Raw genomic sequence first — 24286 nt, forward strand, 5'->3', positions numbered from 1 at the left:
CTGACATACTTTGGTCATGTTGTAAGAAGAGACCGGTCCTTGGAGAAGGACATCATGCTTGGGAGGGTGGAGGGCAGGCGCAGGAGGGGAAGGCCCTCTGGGAGGTGGATTGATTCGGTGACTCTGGCAGTCGGGATGAGTGTGTTGGAGACAATGAGATTGACACAGAACAGAGCAGAGTTTAGAGCTGTTGTACATAGGGTCGCTATGAGTCACAAGTGAATAGACGACACATGACTACAACAACAACATGAGGTTATTCTCATGGAATTACAAAAACAGAATAATTGAATATTTAATATTTAGTAACAGCTTAAATAATGTAATCAATTATCATTAACATATCTTGATTGCATGTTTGGTCAATTTCAGACTGTAAGATTTGGTAAAAATTCTGTTTCTTCCTTTTTGGCTTTCAGATGTAGGAGCATATAATTGAGTAATAATCATTTTAACAAGTCTTCCTTTTATGTACATGGATATTTTCCTATCACTCACAACATTGTAGTTCACAATAATACTTGAAATTGACTTTTTTACTATGAATGCAACACCATTCTTCTTCCATTTTTCATTCCCTGCATAGTATATGATATGATTATCTGATTTAAAGTGGCCATACTGGTTCATCTCATCTCACTAATGCCTAGAATGTTGATATTCATACATTCCATTTCATTTTTAACAGTTTCCAGTTTTCCAACATTCAAGCTATATACATTCCATGTTACAATTATTAAATTATGTTTATTATAATATTTCCTTATTTCAAATGACTTACACTACATCACTATAACTATCCTCAATATTTTAACTATCTTTATTCCTGTAGTGTTTGTAGGGTTTTCAAAGGCTTGTTGTTTAGGAAGTAGATGCCCATTCTGCTTCCTGGTCTGTCTTAATCAGAGAGCTCCACCAAAACCTGTCCACCATGGGTAACCCTATTTCAGGAAGTACTATATGAACAGGAGCCCATGGTTAGGAAGGAAGAAGTAAGAAGCTGCACTGAAGGCATTTAAAGTAAGATGAATGTCCCAGGAATCAATGGGATGCCAGTTGACTTAATTCAGTTGACTGATGCAGCATGGAAACACTAGTTTATGCCAGGGAATTTGGAGGGCAGCTGTCTGGCCAATGGATTGGAAAAGGTCCTTATTTGTTCCCATTTCCAAGAAAAGTGATCCAACTGAATGTGAAAACTATCAAACAATATTAATATCATATGCAAGAAAAATCATCTGGAAGATCATTCAAAAATGACTAGAACATAGTGATAAGAAGCTGCACTGAAATCCCAGAGGTGTGTGGTTCAAATCCACCAGAGCTCTGCTGGAGAAGGAGGGGCAATTTCCTCCTGCACCAGTCAGATCTGATTTGACAGTACATGCATAAAAAATAATTTAAAAAAATGGCTAGAATAGTACACAGAGAACTGTTGGAAGTTCAAGCAGGATTTAAAAAAGGCCAAAGCACCAGGGATATCATTGCTGATGTCAAATGGATCCTTGCTGAAAGTAAGGAATACCAGAAGAATATCTATTTTTCCTTTATTGACTATGAAAAGGCATTTGACTGTGTAAATTCTAACATGTTGTGGTTGATATTTAGAAGTATGGGAGTCTCAGAGCTCTTAATTTTGTTCATGCAAAACCCATAACTGGACCGAAAGGCAGTTGTGTGAACAGAGCAGGGGAGCCTTGCATGGTTTAAAATTGAGAAGGGAGTACATCAGAGTTGTATGCTCTCTCCATACCTATTCAACCTGTATGCTGAGCAAACTAGACAATAAACTGGACACTCTAAAGTGTCCAGTGGAATGTGGCATTTGAATTAGAGGGAGACTCATCAATCACCTACATTTTGCAGGTGATACAACCAAGCTCGCTAAAAATGAGGAGTACTTGAAGCACTTGTTGCAGAAGATCAAGGAATGTAGTCTTCAGTATATGTTGTATCTCAAAGTCAAGGAAACAAAGATTCTTACCACTGGACTTACAGGCAGCTTCATGATCGATGGAAAGGAGATTGAAATTGTCAAGAGCTTCATCTTGCTTGAATCCACAGTTAACAGAAAATAAAGAGACATAGTTCACTGGGAAAATCTGCAATGAGAGACCTTTCCAAATTAGTGAGGAGTAATGACGTCAGTCTAATTTGGGCCATAGTGTTTGTGATCACTGGTTGTGCATCTGTGAGCTGAATAATTAACAAGGATGACAGAAAAAAGATTAAACCCTTTTGAGCTGTGGTGTTCAAGAAGAGCCATGAACATCCTATGGGTGGGCCAAGAGAACAAACAGATATGTTTTAGAGAAGGGGCAGTTGGAGTGCTCTTTGAAAGGAATAATGATGAGGCTTCACTTCACATACTTTGGGCCAGATACTAGGAGGGACTGTCCCTTGGAGAGGGACACAATTCTATGAAGGGCGGAGCTTCGACGAAGGACAGGAAGACCCTCAACCAGGTGGATTAGCATGGTGACTGCTGCAATGGGCTCTTGTGTGTCAGGAGGAGTGACAGTATGTTCATCATCCTGGTGAAAGATTACATTCACTACCCTTCCCTCTAAGGAGTACGTACCATGGTTACACTTCCTCTAAGACAGAGTTATTCTTTTCACAGTCCCATGAAACTGCAAAATCCAAAGGTATTAGTTCTTCTGTCATCTGTATTTAATGTCCAACTTTCAGAAGACTAGGAAGCAATTGCAAAAGCATTGTTTTAGTCTTCTAATTAATATCATTGCCTGTTAGCACTTTACAGGGGCCCTTGGCTGCACATTTCCTCAATGCAACATGTTTTTTGATTTCCTGACTTCTGAAAACTGGGTGTAGATCCAAGTAAAATTAAATAATTGACAACTTCAATATTTCCCATCTATCATTTTTCAATATTGTGTTGTCTTGTCTTTTTTTTTTTTTTTATAGAATGGGAACAAAAATAGACTTCTTTCTGTCAGGCAACCAGGGAGCCACCGTTCAAATTTCTTAGCATAGGCTAGTGAGCATATTCAGAATTACATGTTGAAACATGTAAGTTAGTATTCCATCATTTACTGGGGTAACATCAGTTCAACTTGAACTTCTTCATTCATTACCACTGGTTCTTGATAAAATGCTACTACCTGAAGTGATTCAGTGCCAATCAATTCTTTTTGCTAAAGTGATTCTTTGCATTATTTCCATCTTCTTTTGATGCGTCCTGCAAAATTCAAGATTTTGCCCATAGAATCATTCAGTTTTAAAACTCAAGACTTGAATTTGGTCTTCATTATTTCTGCTGGAGAAATACCAAGAATTTTATCCCCTTTTGGTTTTCTAACTTTAGTTCTAATAGTTGATATAAAATTTTGTAATCTTTTAGATACCATGAATAATATTGATTTACAACTATTGCTTTCCATCTGTGAGTGATAATTTCTGTACCCACCCTGTATTCCATGTGTACTAGTAACCTAGTGGCAAGAATCTGTGATGCAATCCCTAAGGCATGAGGTTCAAATCCACCAACTGCTCCATGGGAGAAGGATGGGCAATCTCTTTCCATGTAATTAATTGCCTCTGAACACCTGCTGGAGGGTCAGTTATGTGTCCATTCAGACTTGATAGTGCACAACAACGACAACAACCCTGAAATTCTTCATTTAAAAGGATATACTTGATTATAGCCTATACACAGCTTCCTGTATATTTTACATTATCTCTTAGTTAGCTATAATACCTAATACAATGCAAGTAGTTCTTTACAGCCCTTTTAAGCATTTAGAGAATTGCTTTGCCTATGTTATTGTTTCCTTCTTATCCATCCCCTATTGGTTGAATTTTCAGATGTAGAATCTACATATATGGAGGCATTGAGTATATATTCTTGCTAAATTAGTCAGATTTTAATCTTTTGGGTAAATTTGCCATTAGTTTCAAATTCAGTACTCTTTTTTAGACTTTTAATAGTTCTAGCTAGATTTATTATACTTTCATTAGTGTTTTTTTTAAGGAAAATCATCACAAACCAGGTTGCTTAAAACAATGGAGAGCTCTTCTCTCACAGTAGGCTAGAAGTTTGAACTAAGTTCAAGTAGGCGCTGCTTTCTTGGAATGATCTATGCTAGAATCCTTCTTCACTGTTTTATGGCTTCTGGTAGTTCTTTGGCTTGTAGATGTATTATTTCATTCTCTGTTGTGTTAGGTTCTCTTTGTGTATGCTTGTATCACGATATCCCTTTTCTTAGGAGAACACCATTTATATGGTTTTAGAGCTAACCCGTATTTAGTATGATCTCATTTTAACTTGATTATGTCTACAAAGAGTTAATTCTGAAATATGATTACATTCATAGGTTTTACCAAACATGAATTTTGAGTATTTTTCAACCAAGTAGGGATTCTGGTGACATAAGAGTGGCACAGTTAATCCAAACCCCAAAAGTTTCCTGGGAAGAAAGATGGGTCACCTTTTCCCATTAGAATTCAGTCTTGAATGTCTGATGGAGTGTCACTGAGTCAGAACCTACTCCATGACAGTGGGTACTTAGGGTTGTTTTTTTTTTTGATTTCCCTACACACCCCAATTATTAGACCCAGTATAGTACAAGGTGGAAAAATAGAAGATTACCTGTAGACAAGGATGGTTACACACATTCCTTGATAATAAAAATCAATTTAGAGTAGAAATCTAGCAAAATTAAGAGTAACTAGAGAACTGATTTTGCCCGATGGGCAAAAAAATGCTTTTCATTTTGAACATTGATTTTGCCAGATAGTTTCAGGATTTGCACCATTCAAAGTTATTTTTTACTTCAACACAATGCATTATCATTGAGTAATAGCTACTCATAGTTAATCCTTCAATGGATTTTTTTGATAAGCTACAGCTTCCATGGGAGGAGACTGTTTGCTTCTCTCCAGCAGAACTACTGATAGATTTGAACTACCACAGAGGTGCTAGCTTTTGTGTTAGCAGCAAAACTCCCATCTGAACTAACTTTATATTTTAAGTGTGCATTTTAAGTGTGGTATGGTAGTATTGGTTTTTCTTTGCATTTAAAAAAAGTTTAAAGGAAGTTTTTATGAGAATATTTATACAACATGCATGTGAAGGTCACCCAATGATATAGCTCAAAACTCCTCTCTTGTTTGGCCCTCCTCTGTCTGTGCACAGTTACAGATTGTGCTTCCAATGACTACTCATGCAATGTCTAAAATATACACTAATAGTTCTACCTCATATTATTTTAACTTTTCTCCCTCCCACCCCACCCTTTGCTTCTCCAAAAAGTTGAATGTCTCACCTCCAAGACACAGTTTAGAAACACTACTTCTGTAATACTGTTCTTCTGAAGGGACCTCAGGTGTCCTAGTGGAGTTGCTCCAACAACCTAAACATACATGATTCACGTCCACCAGTTGGTAAGCAGGAGAAAGATGGACATTCTCCTCCTGTGCAGTTAACTGCTGCTGAAAATCCACTGAAGGGTCAGGTATGGGTCTGATCCTACTTAAAGGGATACAACCACTACCACCTCTGTGAGGCCTTTACATGGTTATTCTATTTAACTAATTTAGGACTTACAGCAACATTTGTGAGACAATTGCTTTTATCGTTTGTATTGTATAGCTGTGGAAATAAGGGATGAAATAAAGTTGCCCTTGATCATGTAACTCATATATTAGTAAGATTTATAAAATGGAAACAGGTTATAGAATCCACATTCTTAACTAAAAGCTCATTGTTAACAAAATCCAACATATTTATATTGTTGCTTCAAGTAACTTTGTACTCATTATTCTTTTGTTAAAAAAAGAAAATTTGGAGATGAATCATTTCTGTTTAGCTACTGTAGTTGTACATTTATTTTTTTCCTTTTTCCAGTGGGATGCCATTACTGAAATGGATGAGCACAATAGGCCCATTCACACATACCAGGTATGTAATGTGATGGAACCAAACCAGAACAACTGGCTTCGTACAAACTGGATCTCCCGAGATGCAGCTCAGAAAATTTACGTGGAAATGAAGTTCACACTGAGAGATTGTAATAGCATCCCTTGGGTTTTGGGGACTTGCAAAGAAACATTTAATCTATTTTATATGGAATCAGATGAGTCTCATGGTATTAAATTCAAGACAAGCCAGTATACAAAGATTGACACAATTGCTGCTGATGAGAGTTTTACCCAGATGGATCTGGGTGATCGCATCCTCAAACTCAACACTGAAATTCGAGAAGTGGGGCCTATAGAAAGGAAAGGATTTTACTTGGCTTTTCAAGACATTGGGGCATGCATTGCCCTGGTCTCTGTCCGTGTTTTCTACAAAAAATGCCCCTTCACAGTTCGTAACTTGGCCATGTTTCCTGATACCATTCCAAGGGTTGACTCATCCTCTTTGGTGGAAGTAAGAGGCTCTTGTGTGAAGAGTGCTGAAGAACGAGACACTCCTAAACTATATTGTGGAGCTGATGGAGATTGGCTGGTTCCTCTTGGTAGATGTATCTGTAGTACAGGATATGAAGAAATTGAGGGTTCTTGTCATGGTAAGAAATTTTCCAAACATTTAAATGATGGGATTTTTTTGTATGGTAAATACAGTATATGTTTATTTTCATAAAATAAATATAGAATGCTATAAATTATAAAAAAATCAATCATACTAACCAAAAGAAAATTTGTTTTGGGGTTTTTTTTAATCTTATAGGAGAAATATGAAAATTCACAATAACTTGGATATTTTAGTATGTGTTCCTTTATCACCTACAGTAAAATGGTGAATTGTTAGTATTTATCTTATATTTATAAAGGAATGCACTAGCAACAACGGCAATAAAAAAGGATTTTGAAATGGAGATTTGCCTGGTCATTGCATTTAGGTGGTTTATATATAAGAAATAATGTGACGATTGTTTGAAAATAATAATTTCATACTGCATTGTGATAACAATAATACTTAAATAATGTTAAATTATATTTACATAGCCAAGGTATTAGTACATATTTTCTATCAAAGACTTAACAGATTATTTTTTAAATGTATTTTTGGTGGTTATCTAATGATGTCATCAGAGCTTATATTTTTTTTATTAAACAGAGCTTTTTAACATGTAGCAAATTATCCTTTGTCTTTAAAGAGTAGTAGTTGTATAAAGTATAATTTGTAGGAAATATTAACAAACCATAATGCTAATAAAATTTAAAACTGGATGTCTTGCATTGTTATGGCAGCAAAATACCTAAAATGTTTTGTTGTTGTTACTGTGTGCTTTTGAGTCAGAACCAACCCATAACTTCCCCTCTAATGAGTTTTCAGAAGCAATAAATTGCTCAAGAGATTACGCATACTTCTATCACAGAGCAGATGGTGTATTTGAACCGTGTGCCTTTGGGATTGCAGCACAGCTTCTTACTATTAGGTGACCTGAGATCCTTAAAATATTTTAGATGAGACACGTTTTTTTTCTTTTCATGTGAACAATTATTATGAGGGTTTAACAATTTAATTACATACAAGAGAGCTCTGTTGGTCTAGTGGACAGAAATTTATGCTACCAAGCCAAAGGCGGGTGATTTTAATCTGTGGCCCTCAGGCTGTTTTAACTAGTTTTGGTCAAACGTACTTCTAAGTGGTATAGCTCTGGTCCGTCCATTTGTTGTATGGAGGTAATGTGTAGTTGTTGTGATGCTAAACACTGTGACACTGATATGTCAAATGTGATAATGGTTACCCATGATGGACAATGTTTGGTGGAGCTTCCAGATTAAAACAAGCTTGGAAGCAGGGGTGACATCCACTTCCAAAATAGCTTGCCTCTGGAAACTCCATGAACTTGGAGAAATGATGAAAGTTATGCTAGTGTTCAGGTCTTTCGTTCATAGTGTCGCTATGAGTCGTCTACTACTTGAGGGCACTTAACAACAACATGCATATGTACACACATAGCCACACACATGTTTATCTATCTCTTGATTATTTGACACAAATATCTACATTGGTTTGTGTTAGAATTAAAATACATAATCAAATTTTAAAAATATAAAAATTAATAATTGGGTTGTTCTTAAATATAGTAACATACAGCCCTTCTTGGCAGTAGATTATTTATAGAGTTTTTATTTAGTGCAAGGGAGCTCTGGTGGCCTAGTGGGCAAGGGTTTGTAGGGCTAACCGTAATGTAGGCAGTTTGAATACAGCTCTTGCACAGGAAAAAGAAAGACAATTTTACCCCATGCTATTTACAACCTCTGAAAACTCACTGGAGAATCAGCTCTGGGTTTGTTCCAACTTTACAGTAATGAGTTTGAGTTTTTGTAAATTTAGTACCCTGTATTGAATTTATTGACTTGTTGTTGATGCTATAGTCAGACAAGTTGAAAAAGTAGTCTTTTCCATTTCCATGAGATGGAAAAGTAAGAAAAATCTTAATTATTGGGGAAATACATTTGAATTTTAAAGAATATTACCTAGAAATAAGACTATTGAGTTCTTGAATCTTGACAAGAATAACAAAACCTCTAGAGATTATTGATCATTGGAAAATATTAATATTTTAATGAGGATTATTTATGATCATTTTAACATATTTTAATAAATTATGGATCTGCTGTTCTTTACTGTTTAATCATCATAGTGTTTCATTTAAGTTTAAATTGACTTTAGACCAAATATAGATTGAATATTAAATGTCTGTTCTTTTATGGTAAAGATTTAGAATGTAGAAAAAAACATACTGATTCTTTGCGGGGAATCTCCAAAATACTTTATGTTCGACAAAAAACTTCATACTGTTTCTTGGCAGGGAATCTCTAAAATACTTTATGTTTGGCAATAAACTAAGAAAAAATTGTGGTCACTGAGGTTGAGTAGAAAAAAAGAGCTAGGAATAAAATTATTATACATGGCAATCATAAAATTAATGAAATTTTATAACATCATAGGAGATAGAAATTGGTTAGCAAAATTTAAAAAAGAAAACTTTTCTAGTTCATCTGAATTATTTACATAAGTAGCTATGTAGACTTTTTTAAATAATATCATTGAAACAGGCTGAAAGGAGAGAGGTGAAGATGAATGAGGAGGGGTTTAATCAGAGAGTCCCATATTTTGGTGCAGGGCAGTCTGATGTGAAAACCAAAGTATATGAACTTTATAAATAAATCAGTACAAAATAAAAAATGTTTAAGAAATATCATTGGAAGGTAGCAATTAAAAGTGTTAGCTATTTAGTTGTACAATATTTTTATATAGTATATATTCTGTGTGAATTTCTTTATTATTTATGTTCCTTAAAGTTATTTTAATCTTTTAAAAAATGTTATTTTAACTGATTGGAAGAGATAATTTTGGATAGTTGATAATCAGCATCAATTTATCAAAAAATTTTTCTGTTTTATTTTCTGTAGGTACTGTCAGATATTTCTGTTTTATTTTCTGCTTATTTTGTTTTATTTGGTATTAGAAATATGAGACACAGAAACAATTAAAATGTTAATAATTTTTTCCATGACTGGTAACAACTGGTAAGGTGAAGAATTTAGCTTGAAATTCTAAAACTTACTAACTGTGAAACCATTCTCCAAAAGTGACGTCTATAATGGGCTAATGATGAAAAAAAGTAATCAAAAACCTTTCAAAACAAATATATATGCTTGATTTCTTTGTATTTAGAATTACTCAGTTGGATATAGTACAATATGTTTGCAACCAAGAAGGAACTCAGAATTAATCTGAAAACTCAGATTTTGAAATGTGTTGTGCCACCAGCCTTCATTTTAGAGTATTTATTTACACATATATCATTATTGTTTCATATTATTATTTTCTTTCCTCAGATAATTTTTTATTATCACTTCATTTACTTTCAATCAACAGCTTATTTTATAACAAAATCTCTGAATATTACATAAACTGAATATCATGCTAATTGGAACTTTATATCCATAAAGTCTCGAGGAGTAATATGATGGATGTTTTACTTCTCTTCACAGAGTAATATAAATGTTATATAAAACTTTTTACAATGTAAAGTTCTCTCTCCTCTGTGCTATCATGACATTCAATTTCTACTAATTTTTTTATGTGACTGTCTCACCAAAGCTTTCAGGTAAAAGAAGTGTGGTAAAACATCAGTTATTTATTGATGTGAGTGATTACAAGGCACTGAGAAATGGCTTTAATAAGTAATTAAAGGTAGAAGCTATAGGTATGGCTAAGTAATGTGTCATTTCTGCCCATTTCTATGAAATAATTAAGTTTTCTTCAAGGATAGTTGCAATATTACAGATCTAGAAGACATATAGATGATATAGGTATAGATATAGATTTGCCTATTATATCACTCAATATATAAACTTAATAATAGTAAAATTTTAATCTCTGGTGCTTTGGTTACGTGCCATCAAGTCAACTCTGATTCAGTGTAACCCTATGTTTAGCAGTTCAAAAATGCAAAAGCTAACACTTAAATGTGCTCACTATACCTAGACCAAGAAACTGCTGTTCAAACAAAGTAAGGGAACACTGTATAGTTTAAAATCAAGAAGGTTATGCATCAGGGTAAATCCTTCTTCCATACCTATTCAGTCTGTATGCTGAGAAATTAATCTATAAAGCCATACTCGTACAGAAGAATATGGCATCAAGATTGGAGGAAGACTCATTAACAACCTGCATTATACAGATGGTACAACCTCGTTCGCTGAAAGTGAGAGAGACCTGAAGTGCTTGTTGTAGAAAATCAAGGATTACAGCCTTCAATATGGATTGCAACTTAACATCAAGAAAACAAAAGTCCTTATCACTGGGTCAGTGGGCTACCTCATGATGGAGAAAGAATTGAAACTGTAGATGATTTGATGATTTTGCATTGCTTGGATCCACAATCAACACCATTTGTACCAGCAGTCAGGGGAGAAAGAGACATATTGCTTTGGACAAGTCTACTTTCAGACCTCTCCAAAATACTGAAAAGCAATGATGTCAGTTTGAAGACTGAAGTGTGCTTGATTCAGGCCTTGGTTTTTCCCGTTACTAGATATATGTCTGAGAGCTGGACAATGAAATAGGATGACAGGAGAAGAATTGATGCCTTTGAGTTGTGATGTTGAAGAAGATTACTGAACATCCCAAGAACTACTGAAAGAAAGAAACAACCAAACAACAAAACAAAAACCCAAAAACAGGTATAACTTAGAAAAGATAAAGCACAGGCAGAGTGCTCCTTGGAGGTAAGATGGCAAAGTTTCCTCTCTCGTACTTTGGACAGGTTGCTAGGAGAGGCTATTCTTTGGAAGAAGAATTTTTCTTGGAAGTGCAGAGAGTCAGCGAAAGAGAGGAAGACACCCTCCACCCCACCCCCAGTGAGACAGAGTAACAGAGTGAATGCTACAGTGGGCTCAAGTGGATCAGAGATGGTGAGGATGACACATTGGGTCGCTATGTTTCTTACTCAACTCACTGGAACCTAACACAACAACACGATAGTAAATTCAAAACTAAAGCCCAGATCTTCCTCAGTTTCTCAATTTCTATGCTTTTCACCTTTGTGTCTTTTTCTGCCATGTCCCTCTCTGTTATTCTCCCCTTTCTCCTGCTAATCTCAGAGAGTTCTATTTTTCTCCCTTTCTTTCCTCCCACCCCCACCTGTTAACCTCTTGTCTCACTTCTTCCTCTTGGCATTGATGCTTTCATCTGGATGCTGTAAATTTCCCTTAAAAGCCTGCCAAACATATAACAAAGAACTTCCAAGGTATCCATTATAATCATGCCCTTTCTGGAGTTTGGTACAGTCACCTTTATAAGAACGGCAATATGTACACTAATTTATTCTGAAATCCACATGGAACAACATATGCAATCTATAGAATTTTCTACTATATATGATAAACAGGGAATTTTATAGTAAGGATTTAGCAAATGTGATGATTTGTTTGAATAGGTTTAAGAACTCATCTATAAGAATAAGAATAAATAACCTTAGAATAAATCCTTATCAACCTGTGGGTTGTTTAATCTAATGGTATATATATAGGAAGCTCTGGTGACCTAGTGACAAGAAGGTGCACTACAATCCCGAAGGCACATGACACAAATCCCACCAGCTGCTCTGCAGGAAAAGGATGGGCAATCTCCTCCCATGAGATTAACTGCTTCTGAGAACCCACCAGAGGGTCAGCTATGGGCCAGTTCCAACTCTACACTACACAACAATAACAACAACAACAATGGTACATATTCACTTGCATTTAAATAATCTATTAGATTTTACCCTAAAAGTTTTATTACTCTATATTTTTGTTAAACTCTATCTAAATTCAGATTTTAGAAGTGAAAAAGAACACTGTTATTCTGGCTACATCAGTCAGGTTTAAACAGATAGAAACATTATATAAGGAAAATAAAATAAGGTATGTTAAAAAATAATATCCAGCACATACGCTGCAATGCAAAACCAAACAATCTGAGTTAGTCTAGACATAATTCTAAAATCACTCAAATTCATTACTACCGAGTCAGAACCAATTAACAGCTGCTTCTCCAGTGAATTTTCTGAAGCTGTAAGTCCCGTGGGAGGAGGAGGTTGCTCATCTTTCTCCCGTGGACTCAGTAGTAGGTTTGAACTGTAAAAGAGGACCTGCCTTTACACCAGCAGTGAAATTCCATAAGGTCTAAACCACCAGACCTCCCTGAATGATGTTACATGCTTTTAGTTTGGAACAGTTGACTTTACAAAAGGTTTTCAGAGGCTGCAAATCAAATAGGAGGAGATTTATCATCTTTCTTCCATGGAGGAGCTGTTGGATTTGAACTTGCTGCCTTTGGGTTGATACGTCAACTCCTTACCACTAGGCCTGTATGCTTCTCCTCACTGAAAACTCTATTATAAATAAGTTATAATTATATCTAAAAATATAATTATAAATATTGGTTTATTTCATGAATTCATCATTTAAAATTATATTCTGGGACATATATGTTACAGATTTATTTTTTCAAGTTTTAATTTCTGCTGTTTAGTGTCAAGTTTTTCTAGGTGTTATTTGTATTAAAATTTACATTGATTCTTACAGTATTAATTTACACCAAATATTTTTTCACTGTGTGTATCTAACAGTATCATGAAAAATGGAAAACATGCTTATAAACAATTTGCATTTACAACTGAATATAATTTTTCTTCTTTTGTATGAGTACCAAAGTGACATATATCCCTGATGAGTTATTGTTAGATACTAAATTTTGGTAAATTTTATTATGATGATACCATTAGTCCTAGAAATTTTAGTTAGTGTTTTGAATGTCAGACCTGCTGGACATTTTAGTATCAATCTATGCTCACAGATACTCTGTTCAAGTCCTTAAGTATCAAATGATACCATCTTAAAGGAAAATGTTTTGGCTATGGAAATAAATACTCTGAGACATGGAGAATTTTAGAAAGACTTTTTTCGGTTCCATAAACTTGTTTTTATTTATTTGTATTTCATCTAGAAGTACTTTAAAATTCAAGAGATAACTATAGCTGCAGTTCTCGGACCACTGCATTATTGTTCACGGATGTGAATGGGATACTTAGGGCCTTTTGTGCCACAGCTATTGATTTGCTCTCTTGAAGAGTGTTGTTATTATGGCTTCATGGCACAGTCTCCTCTGATACGATACAAAAACATTTATGCTCTGTGTTTATGATCTTCTGTCTAATCATGTTATCTGAGATGGCTGTGGAAGCGGAGAGCATAAAGAAATTTGAGAGACCAGAATTTGCTCCCATTAAATAAAGCAGGAGAGGTTTGTGGGTATCATGAAAAGCTGAAAGATGGCATTATGAGAAGGAAAAAAAAAAAAAAAAGATTTATTTGACTAGATAGAATTTTCACTTTCTAAAGGCACTCATAACTAAATTGGAAGTCTTAAATAGAACCCTCAATTTCAAACAAAGCTGCTTGTTCATGAAACAATTCCAGACTCATCCAGCTTGAGAAGAATTGGAAGGCAAGAAGTTCAGAGGGATCTGAAAATAGAAGACTTTTTTTCCAAGCAAGGCAGAGTAAAGTTAAATAATGAAAGCTTGTTCCTGTACAAAATCTTAAAAATAGATTGCATTGAAATTATTACTTTTTGTCAGTTACTTAATTATATTTTAACATTAATTTTCATCCTCATTTTACCTTCTCATGATTTGAGATAGATAGTATGTATTTCTACAGGGATTTTCTAGATTTCTTTCCTAACAGATGTAATTCAGGAAATGGTGGATTTATATAAATTCCTACAAGTATCTTTATTTTTCTTCCTTTGTTTATTGATCCTTTATGTGTGTATACACTATAAAATGACTTCTTATTATAAAAAATGACTTATTATTCTCAACCTTCTGAAAATATTATTTCAAATGTATTATGCAATCAGATGTATAATTATTATTTCTATATGTTTCTAATCTATAGTTTCTGAAATCTGTGAAAAATATGTTATAACATGGGAGATTATCTACAGATTCTGTATTTTGGCCTGAAGGTCTGCTATGTTTTATTGAGGTTATTGCTGTTGTTTTATTACTTGGCATTTGTGCTTTTAACCAGAGAATAGGGGATCTTTTCAACACTTATTCTTTATGTTTGGAATTCAATCTACTGTCAGGGTTTTTTTTTTTAATATTTAGACCTTACGTGTAGGTTATATGCTTACATTTTGTAATTAAAAGATTTTGCCATGTAGTAATTTATAAACTAACTTATATGTACATTTCATATTTTCTTGTTTGCTTTGTATTTCTATATTTCATTTTGTTTTAGGGGTTTTTTTCCCCCTTATTTGGAAATTAATTTAAATTTTGGAAATGGTAAACTAACCATTTGACTGAGACCCTGCATATATAATAACTTAAGAAACTATGTAATTTTTTACTAAATAATTTAAGTTGTTTATCATCACCATGTAGATAAAAATCTATATTGTTTACCTTTACTGTGACAAATTGCATATTTTTAGTTAAATGAAGAGAAAACTAATAGATAATAAAGGGTTAATAAGACATTATGATTAATTTATTATATTAACCATTTATAATCAATGCTGTACAAATTTATGAATGATTTCATTAAAAAAACAAATTAATTTCCAAAATTTCACTCAACACTATCTAAAGAGTGTGTTAACATGTAAAACTTTGCAATAGCAACAAGATGAAGTATATAAGAGCTTTTCCAAATAATTTACATTTAATTCATATTTGAATTATCACGAATTAACCTTTCATAAAGCCTAATTGTACATCTATTTTCACATTGAATTATACATTAACCAATGCCATAGTCTTTCAAAGAAATTATTATCCAAATAAACTCTTTAAGGTAGTTATATTCTGTTACATGTTGTCACTATGAGTGAAAGTCAGCTTGGAGGTACATAATAATTATTGTTTAAGAATGTGTTTATCTTCTAAGATAGTAGATTAATTTGGTGATTGATAGAAATGATTGCATAAATGATACTGTATATTACTTGGAAAAAGTTTTTATTATTGATGGTTATTACATTTTTTTCAAATATTTTCGAGCAACAATTGAAGTGATTGTTGCTTTTATGTGCTGTCAGATAGCTTGCAACTCATTATGACCCTATGCACAACAGCTCTAAACCCTATTCTACCTTGAGCCAATCTCATTGTCTCTGACACAACTAAGCCTTTTACCCGAGTCACTGAGTCAATCCATCTCATCAAGGGTCTTCCTCTCCTGAGCTCTCCACCCTTCCAAGCATGATGTCCCTCTCTAAGGACTGGTCCCTCCTTGAAATATGCCCAAAATATGCCAGATGGAATTTCATAATCCTTGTCCCCAAGAAGCAGTCACCTTCCCCAGGACAAACCTATTTGTTCTTGTAGCAGTCCATTCAATACTTGTCTCCAGCACCACAGCTCAAAGGCATCAATCATCCTTCTATTATCCCTAGTCATTGTCCTGCTTTATGATGCATAGCAAGTAATTGTGAAAAACATAGCCTAAATCAGTTCTATTTTGGTCTCTATTTTGATGTCATTGATTTTCGGTACTGTGATGAATTTCCTTACAATTGTTGTTATTGTAGTTGTTGTTAAGTGCCTTTGAGTCATAGTGACCCTGTATACAACAAGCATAAATCCTGTTCTATCCTGTGCCTATATTATTATCTCTGACACACCTACCCCCATTACCTCAGTCACTGAATCAATCCATCTCATCTAGGGTCTTCCTCTTCTGCACAGTCCCTCCACCTTCCCAAGCATGACATCCCTCTCCAAGGACTGGTCCCGCCTTGTAAAATGCCCAGAGAAGGTCATACGAAGTTTCAGAATCCTTAAATCCAAGAAGCAGCTTTGTTTTACCCTCTCTAGGATAAACTTGTTTGTTCTCCTAGCAGTCCATGGAATATTCAACACTCTTCTCCTGCACACAGCTCAAAGGCATCAGTTCTCCTTCTATCTTCTCTAGTCATTGTCCAGCTTTCCAGTGCATAGCTAGTAATTGCAAAGGTCATGGCTTGGATCAGGTGCACCTTAGTCTTAAGACTGACATCATTGTTCTTTGATACTTTGGAGAGGTCTCTGAGAGCAGACTTACTCAATTTCCAAATGCAAGTCATCTTTTGATTTCCTGGCTGCTGGTACCAAGAGTGTTGATTGTGGAGCTAAATAAACTGAAGCTGTTAACAGCCTCAATCTTGTCGCCATCTACCATGATGCTGCAAATCAGTCCAGTGGTGAGAATCTTTGTTTTCTTGATGTTGAGCTTTAATCCATATTGAAGGCTGCAGTCCTTGATCTTTTGCAAGAAGTGCTTCAAGTCCTCCTCAGTTTCATGAAGTAGGATTGTGTCATCTGCATAATGCAGATTATTGATGAGCCTTCTTCCAGTCCTAATGACATATTCCTCCTCATAGAGGCCAGCCTACCAGATGATCTGTTCTGTGTATAGATTGAAAAGATGTGGAAATAGGATGTATCTCTGGCATATACCTTTCCCGATTTTGAACCATACAGTGTTTCCTTGCTCTGTTCTTATGATTGCCTTCTGGTCTAAGTATAAGTTTTGCATAAACACACTCAAATGTTTTGGAATTCCCATTCTTCTCAGAGTTAGCCACAGTTGTTTGTTTTTTGTTTGTTTATTTGGTTTTGGGTTTTTTTGTTTGTTTTTTTGTGATCCATAAGAGTCATAAGCCTTTGCATAGTCAATGAAACACATATAGATATTCCTTTGGTATTTTCTGCTTTGAACCAAGATTTGCTTTAATATCCCTAATGACACAACCTCTTTTAAACCCAGCCTGCACTCCTGGCAGTTCTCTGTTGATGTGTTGTTCTCATTGTTTTTGGATCGTTTTCTGCAGGATCTTGCTTACATGTGATATCAATGACATTGTTGGATAATTTCCACACTTGGTTAGGTCACCTTTTCTTGGAATAGGAACAAATATAGAACTCCTCCAGGAGGTGGTAGTGTATGTAATTTCTCAGTGTAACTACTATTACTGTTGTTGTGGCCCATAGAAAAAGAACAAACTCGTAGCTGAACCTTTAATGGGCTTTCAGAGGCTGTAAAGTACACAGGAGAAGATTGCCCATCTTTCTCCTGTAAAGCAGCTAGAGGATTTGAACAACATTCTTTTGAGATGATAGCACAACTGCTTATTGGTTACTTAACACCAGAACGTACTGAATTATAATAGTAATGAGGTATGTTATAATACTTTATTTCCTAGATAATCTATCTTTGATTTAATAAAATGAAGTTATCTGATTTTTACAACCGTTGCTCTACTCTAGCCCTTTATTCTAGCCACTGAGTCAATCCATCTTCTTGAGAGTCATCTTCTCTAATGACCCTTGCCTTTACCAAACATGATGTCATCCTCATGAAAAGACAGACCCATTCTGATAACATACCCAAAATATGAGAAGTGAAGTCTCACCATCCTTGCTTCTAAGGAGTATTCTGTCTGCAATTTTCCCAAGAGAGATTTGTTTGCTCTTATTCTCATTCAACTACAGTTCAAAGGCACCAATTTTCAATTCTTCTTCATTTTTTCCTATTTATTATTCTATTTTCACATTCATGTGAGATCATTGAAAATACTATGACTTAGTTCAGGAGCTCATTATTAATCCAAGTAGCATCCTTTATTTTTTCAGAGAAGTCCTTTGAAGCATATTGTCCTATGAAATAATGTCATTTTACTTCATGACTGCTGCTTCCAGTAGTAATTTTATAGTCAAGTAAAATAAAATTTGTAGCAACTTCTTTTTTTTAATTAATGTGATTACTTTTGCTACATCTGTGAAGATTTTTATTTTATTTATGTCAAGGTATGATCTAAACTGAGTACTTTGTTTTTCATTACTAATTGCCTCAAGTTTTCTTCATCTTCCGCCAGCAAGGTTGTGCTATCTGCACAGTGTAAGCAGCTAATACATAATCCTAAAATTCTGATGTAGTATTCTTCATCATCATAGAGTTCAAATTGTTTACTTAGGAAAAAAATTGAATATCGGACTCTTACTACCGTCAATTTTGAGCTGACTCATTGCTGACCCTCCAGCATGCTTCCAAAGTCTGTAAATCACATGGAATGCAAGTAGCCTTCTTTCTCCCATCAGTCTTCAGGTGCATTCGAATTAACAGCAGCATAGAATTTGAGTTAGAAGCACAACTCTGCAGACAATGCTACCTACCACTTGGATAGATGCTGGAAAGTGCTTCTAACAGATTGAAAAGGTATTAAAAAGGGATACAAATTTGATACACACTTTTTCTGTTCTTATCTGTGACTTCTACTTTTTGTCCTGGTTTCTCTCAGATAGATAGATAGAGCGATCGATCTCTCTCTCTATCTGTCATATATAATTTGTTGGGATCTACACAGTAGAATGCTTTTCAGGATAATAAAATATAGGTAAGCATACAGTACACATTAGCTAACTACAACCTGGTTGCCTAGTCCATTCTGGTTTTATAAATAATTGTTTTTGGAACACAATCACATTCCTCTAGTTTTAACTTCTTTTTAACAACTCTCAAGCCACAATGGCTGATTTGAGTAACAACTACTTAACTAGACTCTATGGCCCATATATAGACAATATGCACTATCTTGTCCTTCACAGGTAATTTCGTCTCACCATGTATTTGTAGAAATGCTGCTTTTATTGGTTGGTTTTGATTTGTAGTGACCAAAGTGACAGTAGAATTGTCCTATCATGTCCTATAATCTTTACAGGACTAGGTCATCAGATCTTTTGTATGATAGGTTGCCTGTTGTTGTTGTTGATTGCTTTTGAGTCAAGCATGACTCATAGTGACACTATGAACAAGGGACCTGAAGTCCCTCTACAACTATCAGCATTTATCAAAGTTCATAGAGTTTCCGGAGGCATGTTGTTCAGGAAATGGATGCCACTCCTGTGTGTGCAAATCACCAATTATTATATCCGCTGCCAACCACTTGACTATTGTATCCAAGAAATACACAGAAAGTTTTCCTTTTTTTCTCCCCATTTGAGCTTATAACTCAAATGTAATGTCTTTACCATTTTATTGAGAAAGTAATCCATCATTAATTAAGTCACTTACTAAAGCATCTATGACAAGTATCATTTCTAGACTATTCAATACAGGGCTACATACTTAAGGGATGTATTTGGGAGAAAGATAAAATGCTATTAAAATGAAGAAATATTTGGGAGAAAAGAGCATAATAATATGAAATGTCGATGAATGTGTGTGTTCATTGTCAATCCAATGTTGGCTATTTATGAAACCCTTGCCAGGGACTCATTTTGATACTAATTAGTTAATTATCTCATTCTTTGACTCCTGGGCAGGCCAAAGACATTTTCTAATAAATTGATGTGTTAATATATATTTTATATAAAACATAAATGGTAAATAAAATTCATATTGTTTTTCACTTAGGAATTATAAATAAAATTAATAAAAATTATATGTAATTTGCTCTCATTTCTTTCCTATGGAATGTGACCATATTACCCCATTCTTCTACAAGCAGTTCTTCAGTTATATAGACAGACAGACAGGTAGATGATAGGTAGGTGGGTAGATAGATGGATGGATAAGTGGATGGATGTATGGGTGAATGGATAAATAAATAGACAAATGAGAAGATGGACAAAAAGAAGTCCAAATATATTGTTCTATTTAATCACAACTGAGGATTGGTTAAAAAATGTATGTTGTATCTTAGAGTATATTTCAATATTTCATGGGGTAATATCCTTCCTAAGAAATAACAGTCTACATTATGTAATTCACCACTACAAAAATTTTGTTCATCAAGAAATTGCCCCTTCTCTCTTTCTTCACTTCCTTTCATCTTTTCTTTCTTATGCTCTCTTTCTATCTTATGTTCTGAGCTAACTATAAAAAAATGTTGTTGGCTATTTAGGATAAAATGATTGCTTATTAGTATAACTTTTCTTCTGGTAAGTTTCTTTTACCTGGACATTTTTTTAAATATTATTATTTATTTTTATGTAATAATATGCTTACAGTATGTTTTATTCATATATGTTGTGTTTTAGACAATTTTTCATTTACATTGTTTCATACAATAATTCATATACGTTCTATTTTACATTATTTTTTATACTAGTTTACTTACAAAATTCAAATACAGTTCTTTCACACCAGATCCTTCCTCTTTCCTGCACATCCTCACCCCTCTGCTTCCACCCTCCTCTCCCTTGGATTTTCATATTCATTCAACAATAGCGGTTTGATACAGTAGTTGTCCTTATGGGACTGAGTTAAGTCACTCAGCATAATCCTTTCCAGGTCTTTCCAAGTTAGGCAGGAATTTACAAAATCATTGTTCCTGCGTGAAGCATAGTATTGCATTCTGTGAATATACCATAATTTCTCAATCCATTCAATTGTGGTTGGACATATGAGTTGTTTTTATGTTCTTGCAATGGTGAATAACACTTCTATGAACTTTGGTGTACTAGTCTCTATTTGTGCCTCAGTTTTCATTTTCTTGGTGTAAATTCCAAGTAATCTGGGATCAAGCTTAGAAGACCTAGTCTATGATATAAAGAGAATACCAAAAACAGCCAGAAATGCACAATTTGAAGAGGATAAAATTGATAAGTAGGACCTTCTAAAGATTAAATCCCAGTGTGCATCAAAACTTTTTCCAACAAGGTGAAAAGAAAACCTACCGACTGGTAACAAGCATTTGGCAATATCATCTCAGACAAACTGAGTTTCATAATGAAAGTGTATAGAATACTTCTGAGCCTCTACAAGAAAAAGACCGATAACCCAATTACAACATGGGCAAAAGACATGGAAAACTTTTTCACAGAGGAAGACATTTGAATGGCCAACAAACAAATGAAGAAATGTTCCATATCACTGGCAATAAGAGAGATGCACATCAAAACCACAATGAAATACCATCTCACTCCCGTAGGATTTGCAAAGTTTAATAGGACAGCAAGTAATAAATGTTGAAAAGGATGTGGCAAGAGAGAAACTCGTATGCATTGTTGATGAGATTCTAAAATGTGCAACCACTCTGGAAGGCAGTTTGGGATTCCTCAAAAAGCTGATCATAGAAATTCTATATGACCCAGGTGTTTCATTATCTGGACATTCTTAAGAAGAAACTGTTGCCTTTGCAAGCATTAGTGCCATACATATTTTAATGATCTGTTTGTTGACTAGAAAATGCTTCCTAAAAAATTATGTTACTACTAAAACATTTAGCATATCCCATTGCTGCATAAGAAATGATCCTTTAAAGAAATATTACTCAAAATAAGATAATGATCAAAGTTTGTAAGAATCTCACAGGAGACATCAGTGCTTTACTGAGAGAACTGTCCTCAAAGTGTTAACTATGGCTGTTCAGTTAGTGTCTAGTAAGCATGAAATATTAGTATTTTATGAAAAATGTCTTAATTTTTCTGTGACAGCTCTGTTTCTGCCCCAGAAGGCCAACATATCAAAGTCTGTCTTACATATATTCATAAGAAGATGAAAGTGTTAATTCTAATTAAAATTATGCCGAGTTTATTAGTAGATCTAATGAAGCCCCTCAGGAGCTATAATATAAATTGAAGAATAATGACAATAGTTTTTTATTGAAGAAGAAAATAATTACCAAATTACTGACATTTGTTGATCAACATTTTTAATTCCTTTTCACAGAAAAGCACTCATTATTAAGTGTAGGTAAAATACCAAAACCAAAAAGTAGCATTACAGATTAAAAATATCCTAAAAGACAGACTTCGTTTAAGAACCTTACATTGTACAAAAAGCAAAGGAAACTTGTTAAATTGAAAATTCATGCCAAGTGAACACCTAAAATTATTTTTCTATTTTTATTAGTTATATATAACCCCAGACACTGTTACTGCCTTTGAGTTGATTTTGATACATTGCTACCCTACAGGACGGAGAAGTTCTCCATATGCTTTCCAAGGCTAGAAAATTCACTAAAACAGACTATCCCATCATTGTGACATAGGAGCACCCGGTAGGTTTGAACTTCTGATATTTAGGTTTAAAGCTGGTGCTTAACTATTGTGCAACCAGGGAACCTCTTTTTTTATGAAATGTAATTATATACAATAAAGTATGAAATTTAAATGAACAATTTGTTATGTATAACACATGCAGATTGCTGTGAAGCCATCAGCACAAATGATATTGTGAGTATAATCATTATTCCAGACATTTCCTTTCTAGTTCTTCTCTCTGTCCCTCTCTGTAACAAAACACTGGTAACATTTATTACATTACATTAAGTGGCATTCTGTAGACATTATATCAGTAGTAAAACTGCATATAAGTCCTTGTCTGCCTTCTTTAATTCAGCATAATTGTTATGACATTTCTTCTAGTACTTGCATGTATCAATAATTTAATACTAATTTTCAATGTTGAGAAGTATAACATTACATAGATATACAAGAATTTATTTACACATTAGCTTGATGGAAATTTTATCTTGTTTTAAGCTATTGAAGTAAAATTTATTAGGAAGATTTATATATGCCTCCTTATATGTCAATATATTTATGTTTCTCTGAGGCTAATGTCTAGCAGTGGAATGACTAGGCTGTATGGTAGATGTAGACATTTCTTTTATCTAAAAGTGACCAAAGAATCTCTTCCATTTTGCATTGAAGTTGCAATTTATGACAATATCTGTGTATTGTATACATACCAACAATTGAAGTAGCCAGGCTTTTAAATGTTGTACTCTAAATGTGTATAGTGGTATATTTTAGTAGTTTTGTTTATATTTCTATATTGGCTAATGATGTTATGTATGTTTTCATATACCTTATATTTGCATCTGTTACTTTATTTCTTGTAATATTTGTTTCTTGCTTTGACATAAAAAGATTGATTTTTATAGGTTTATTTTGTAAGTTTACTTTCTATATTGTTTTAGTACATTCCTTAGAATTTGAAATTATATTTTACACATGATAGTTTATCTACAAGTAAATCAAAATACTGTTTTATTGATAGCAGAATAACTGTACAAATATGTACTTCTGTTTCTCCCTTTCTGATTTTGCAGTATTATTGCATACATTCAACTTTTATATAAGCTGTTAGCAGATTCAATTATTACTGCTAGTTTTTCTTTAAATGTCTATCTTTTAAACATATTTATACTAATACATACCTTTTAATACAGCTATGTTGTGATTTTTGAAGCTTTCCATTTCCTAATGTAAACTTAAATTCTGGTATCGCATTCCTATTATGCTTCCCTTTAGTAGAAATCTGCTGAGGATGAGTTCTTTTAGCTTTCTATAGACCTGGGAGTTTATTTTCCCTTCATTATAGAAAGATATTCTTACTGAATAGAATAAATTTTAGGTACAGGTCCTCTCCAAATTACTGAAGAGAAATGACGTCAATCTGAAGACTAAGGTATGCCTGATCCAGGCCATTGTCTTTATAATTACTTACTGTGCCAGAAAGAAAGCTGGACAATGACTAGGGATGATAGAAGGAGAATTGATGCCTTTGAGCCGTGGTGCTGGAGAAACTGGAGTATTGAATATACCATGTGCTATCAAGAGAACAAACAGGTTCATCCTGGAAAGAGTGAAACTAGGCTGTCCTTGGAGGTAAGCATTCTGAGGCTTCGTCTGACATACTTTGGACATGTTGCAAGAAAGGACTAGTGCTTGGAGAGGGACATCATACTTGGAAGCATGCTTGGAAGGGCAGAAGGACAGCCCAAGAGAGGAAGACCCTCAATGAGGTG

At 34.2% G+C, this 24286-nt stretch overlaps 1 protein-coding gene across 1 annotated transcript in view; it reads left to right on the top strand.

The window, feature by feature from the left end:
• The window catches only part of LOC102862055 (ephrin type-A receptor 6-like), a 1552036-nt gene that overhangs the window by 322133 nt on the left and 1205617 nt on the right, over positions 1-24286 (top strand). The window contains 1 exon segment of the mRNA XM_006894142.1: positions 5870-6533. Within this exon segment, the coding sequence (XP_006894204.1) occupies positions 5870-6533 (664 nt within the window).

This window comes from Elephantulus edwardii, unplaced genomic scaffold (assembly GCF_000299155.1).
Source record: "Elephantulus edwardii isolate Elephantulus edwardi_28Jun2011 unplaced genomic scaffold, EleEdw1.0 scaffold00136, whole genome shotgun sequence".
Classification (NCBI taxonomy): domain Eukaryota; kingdom Metazoa; phylum Chordata; class Mammalia; order Macroscelidea; family Macroscelididae; genus Elephantulus; species Elephantulus edwardii.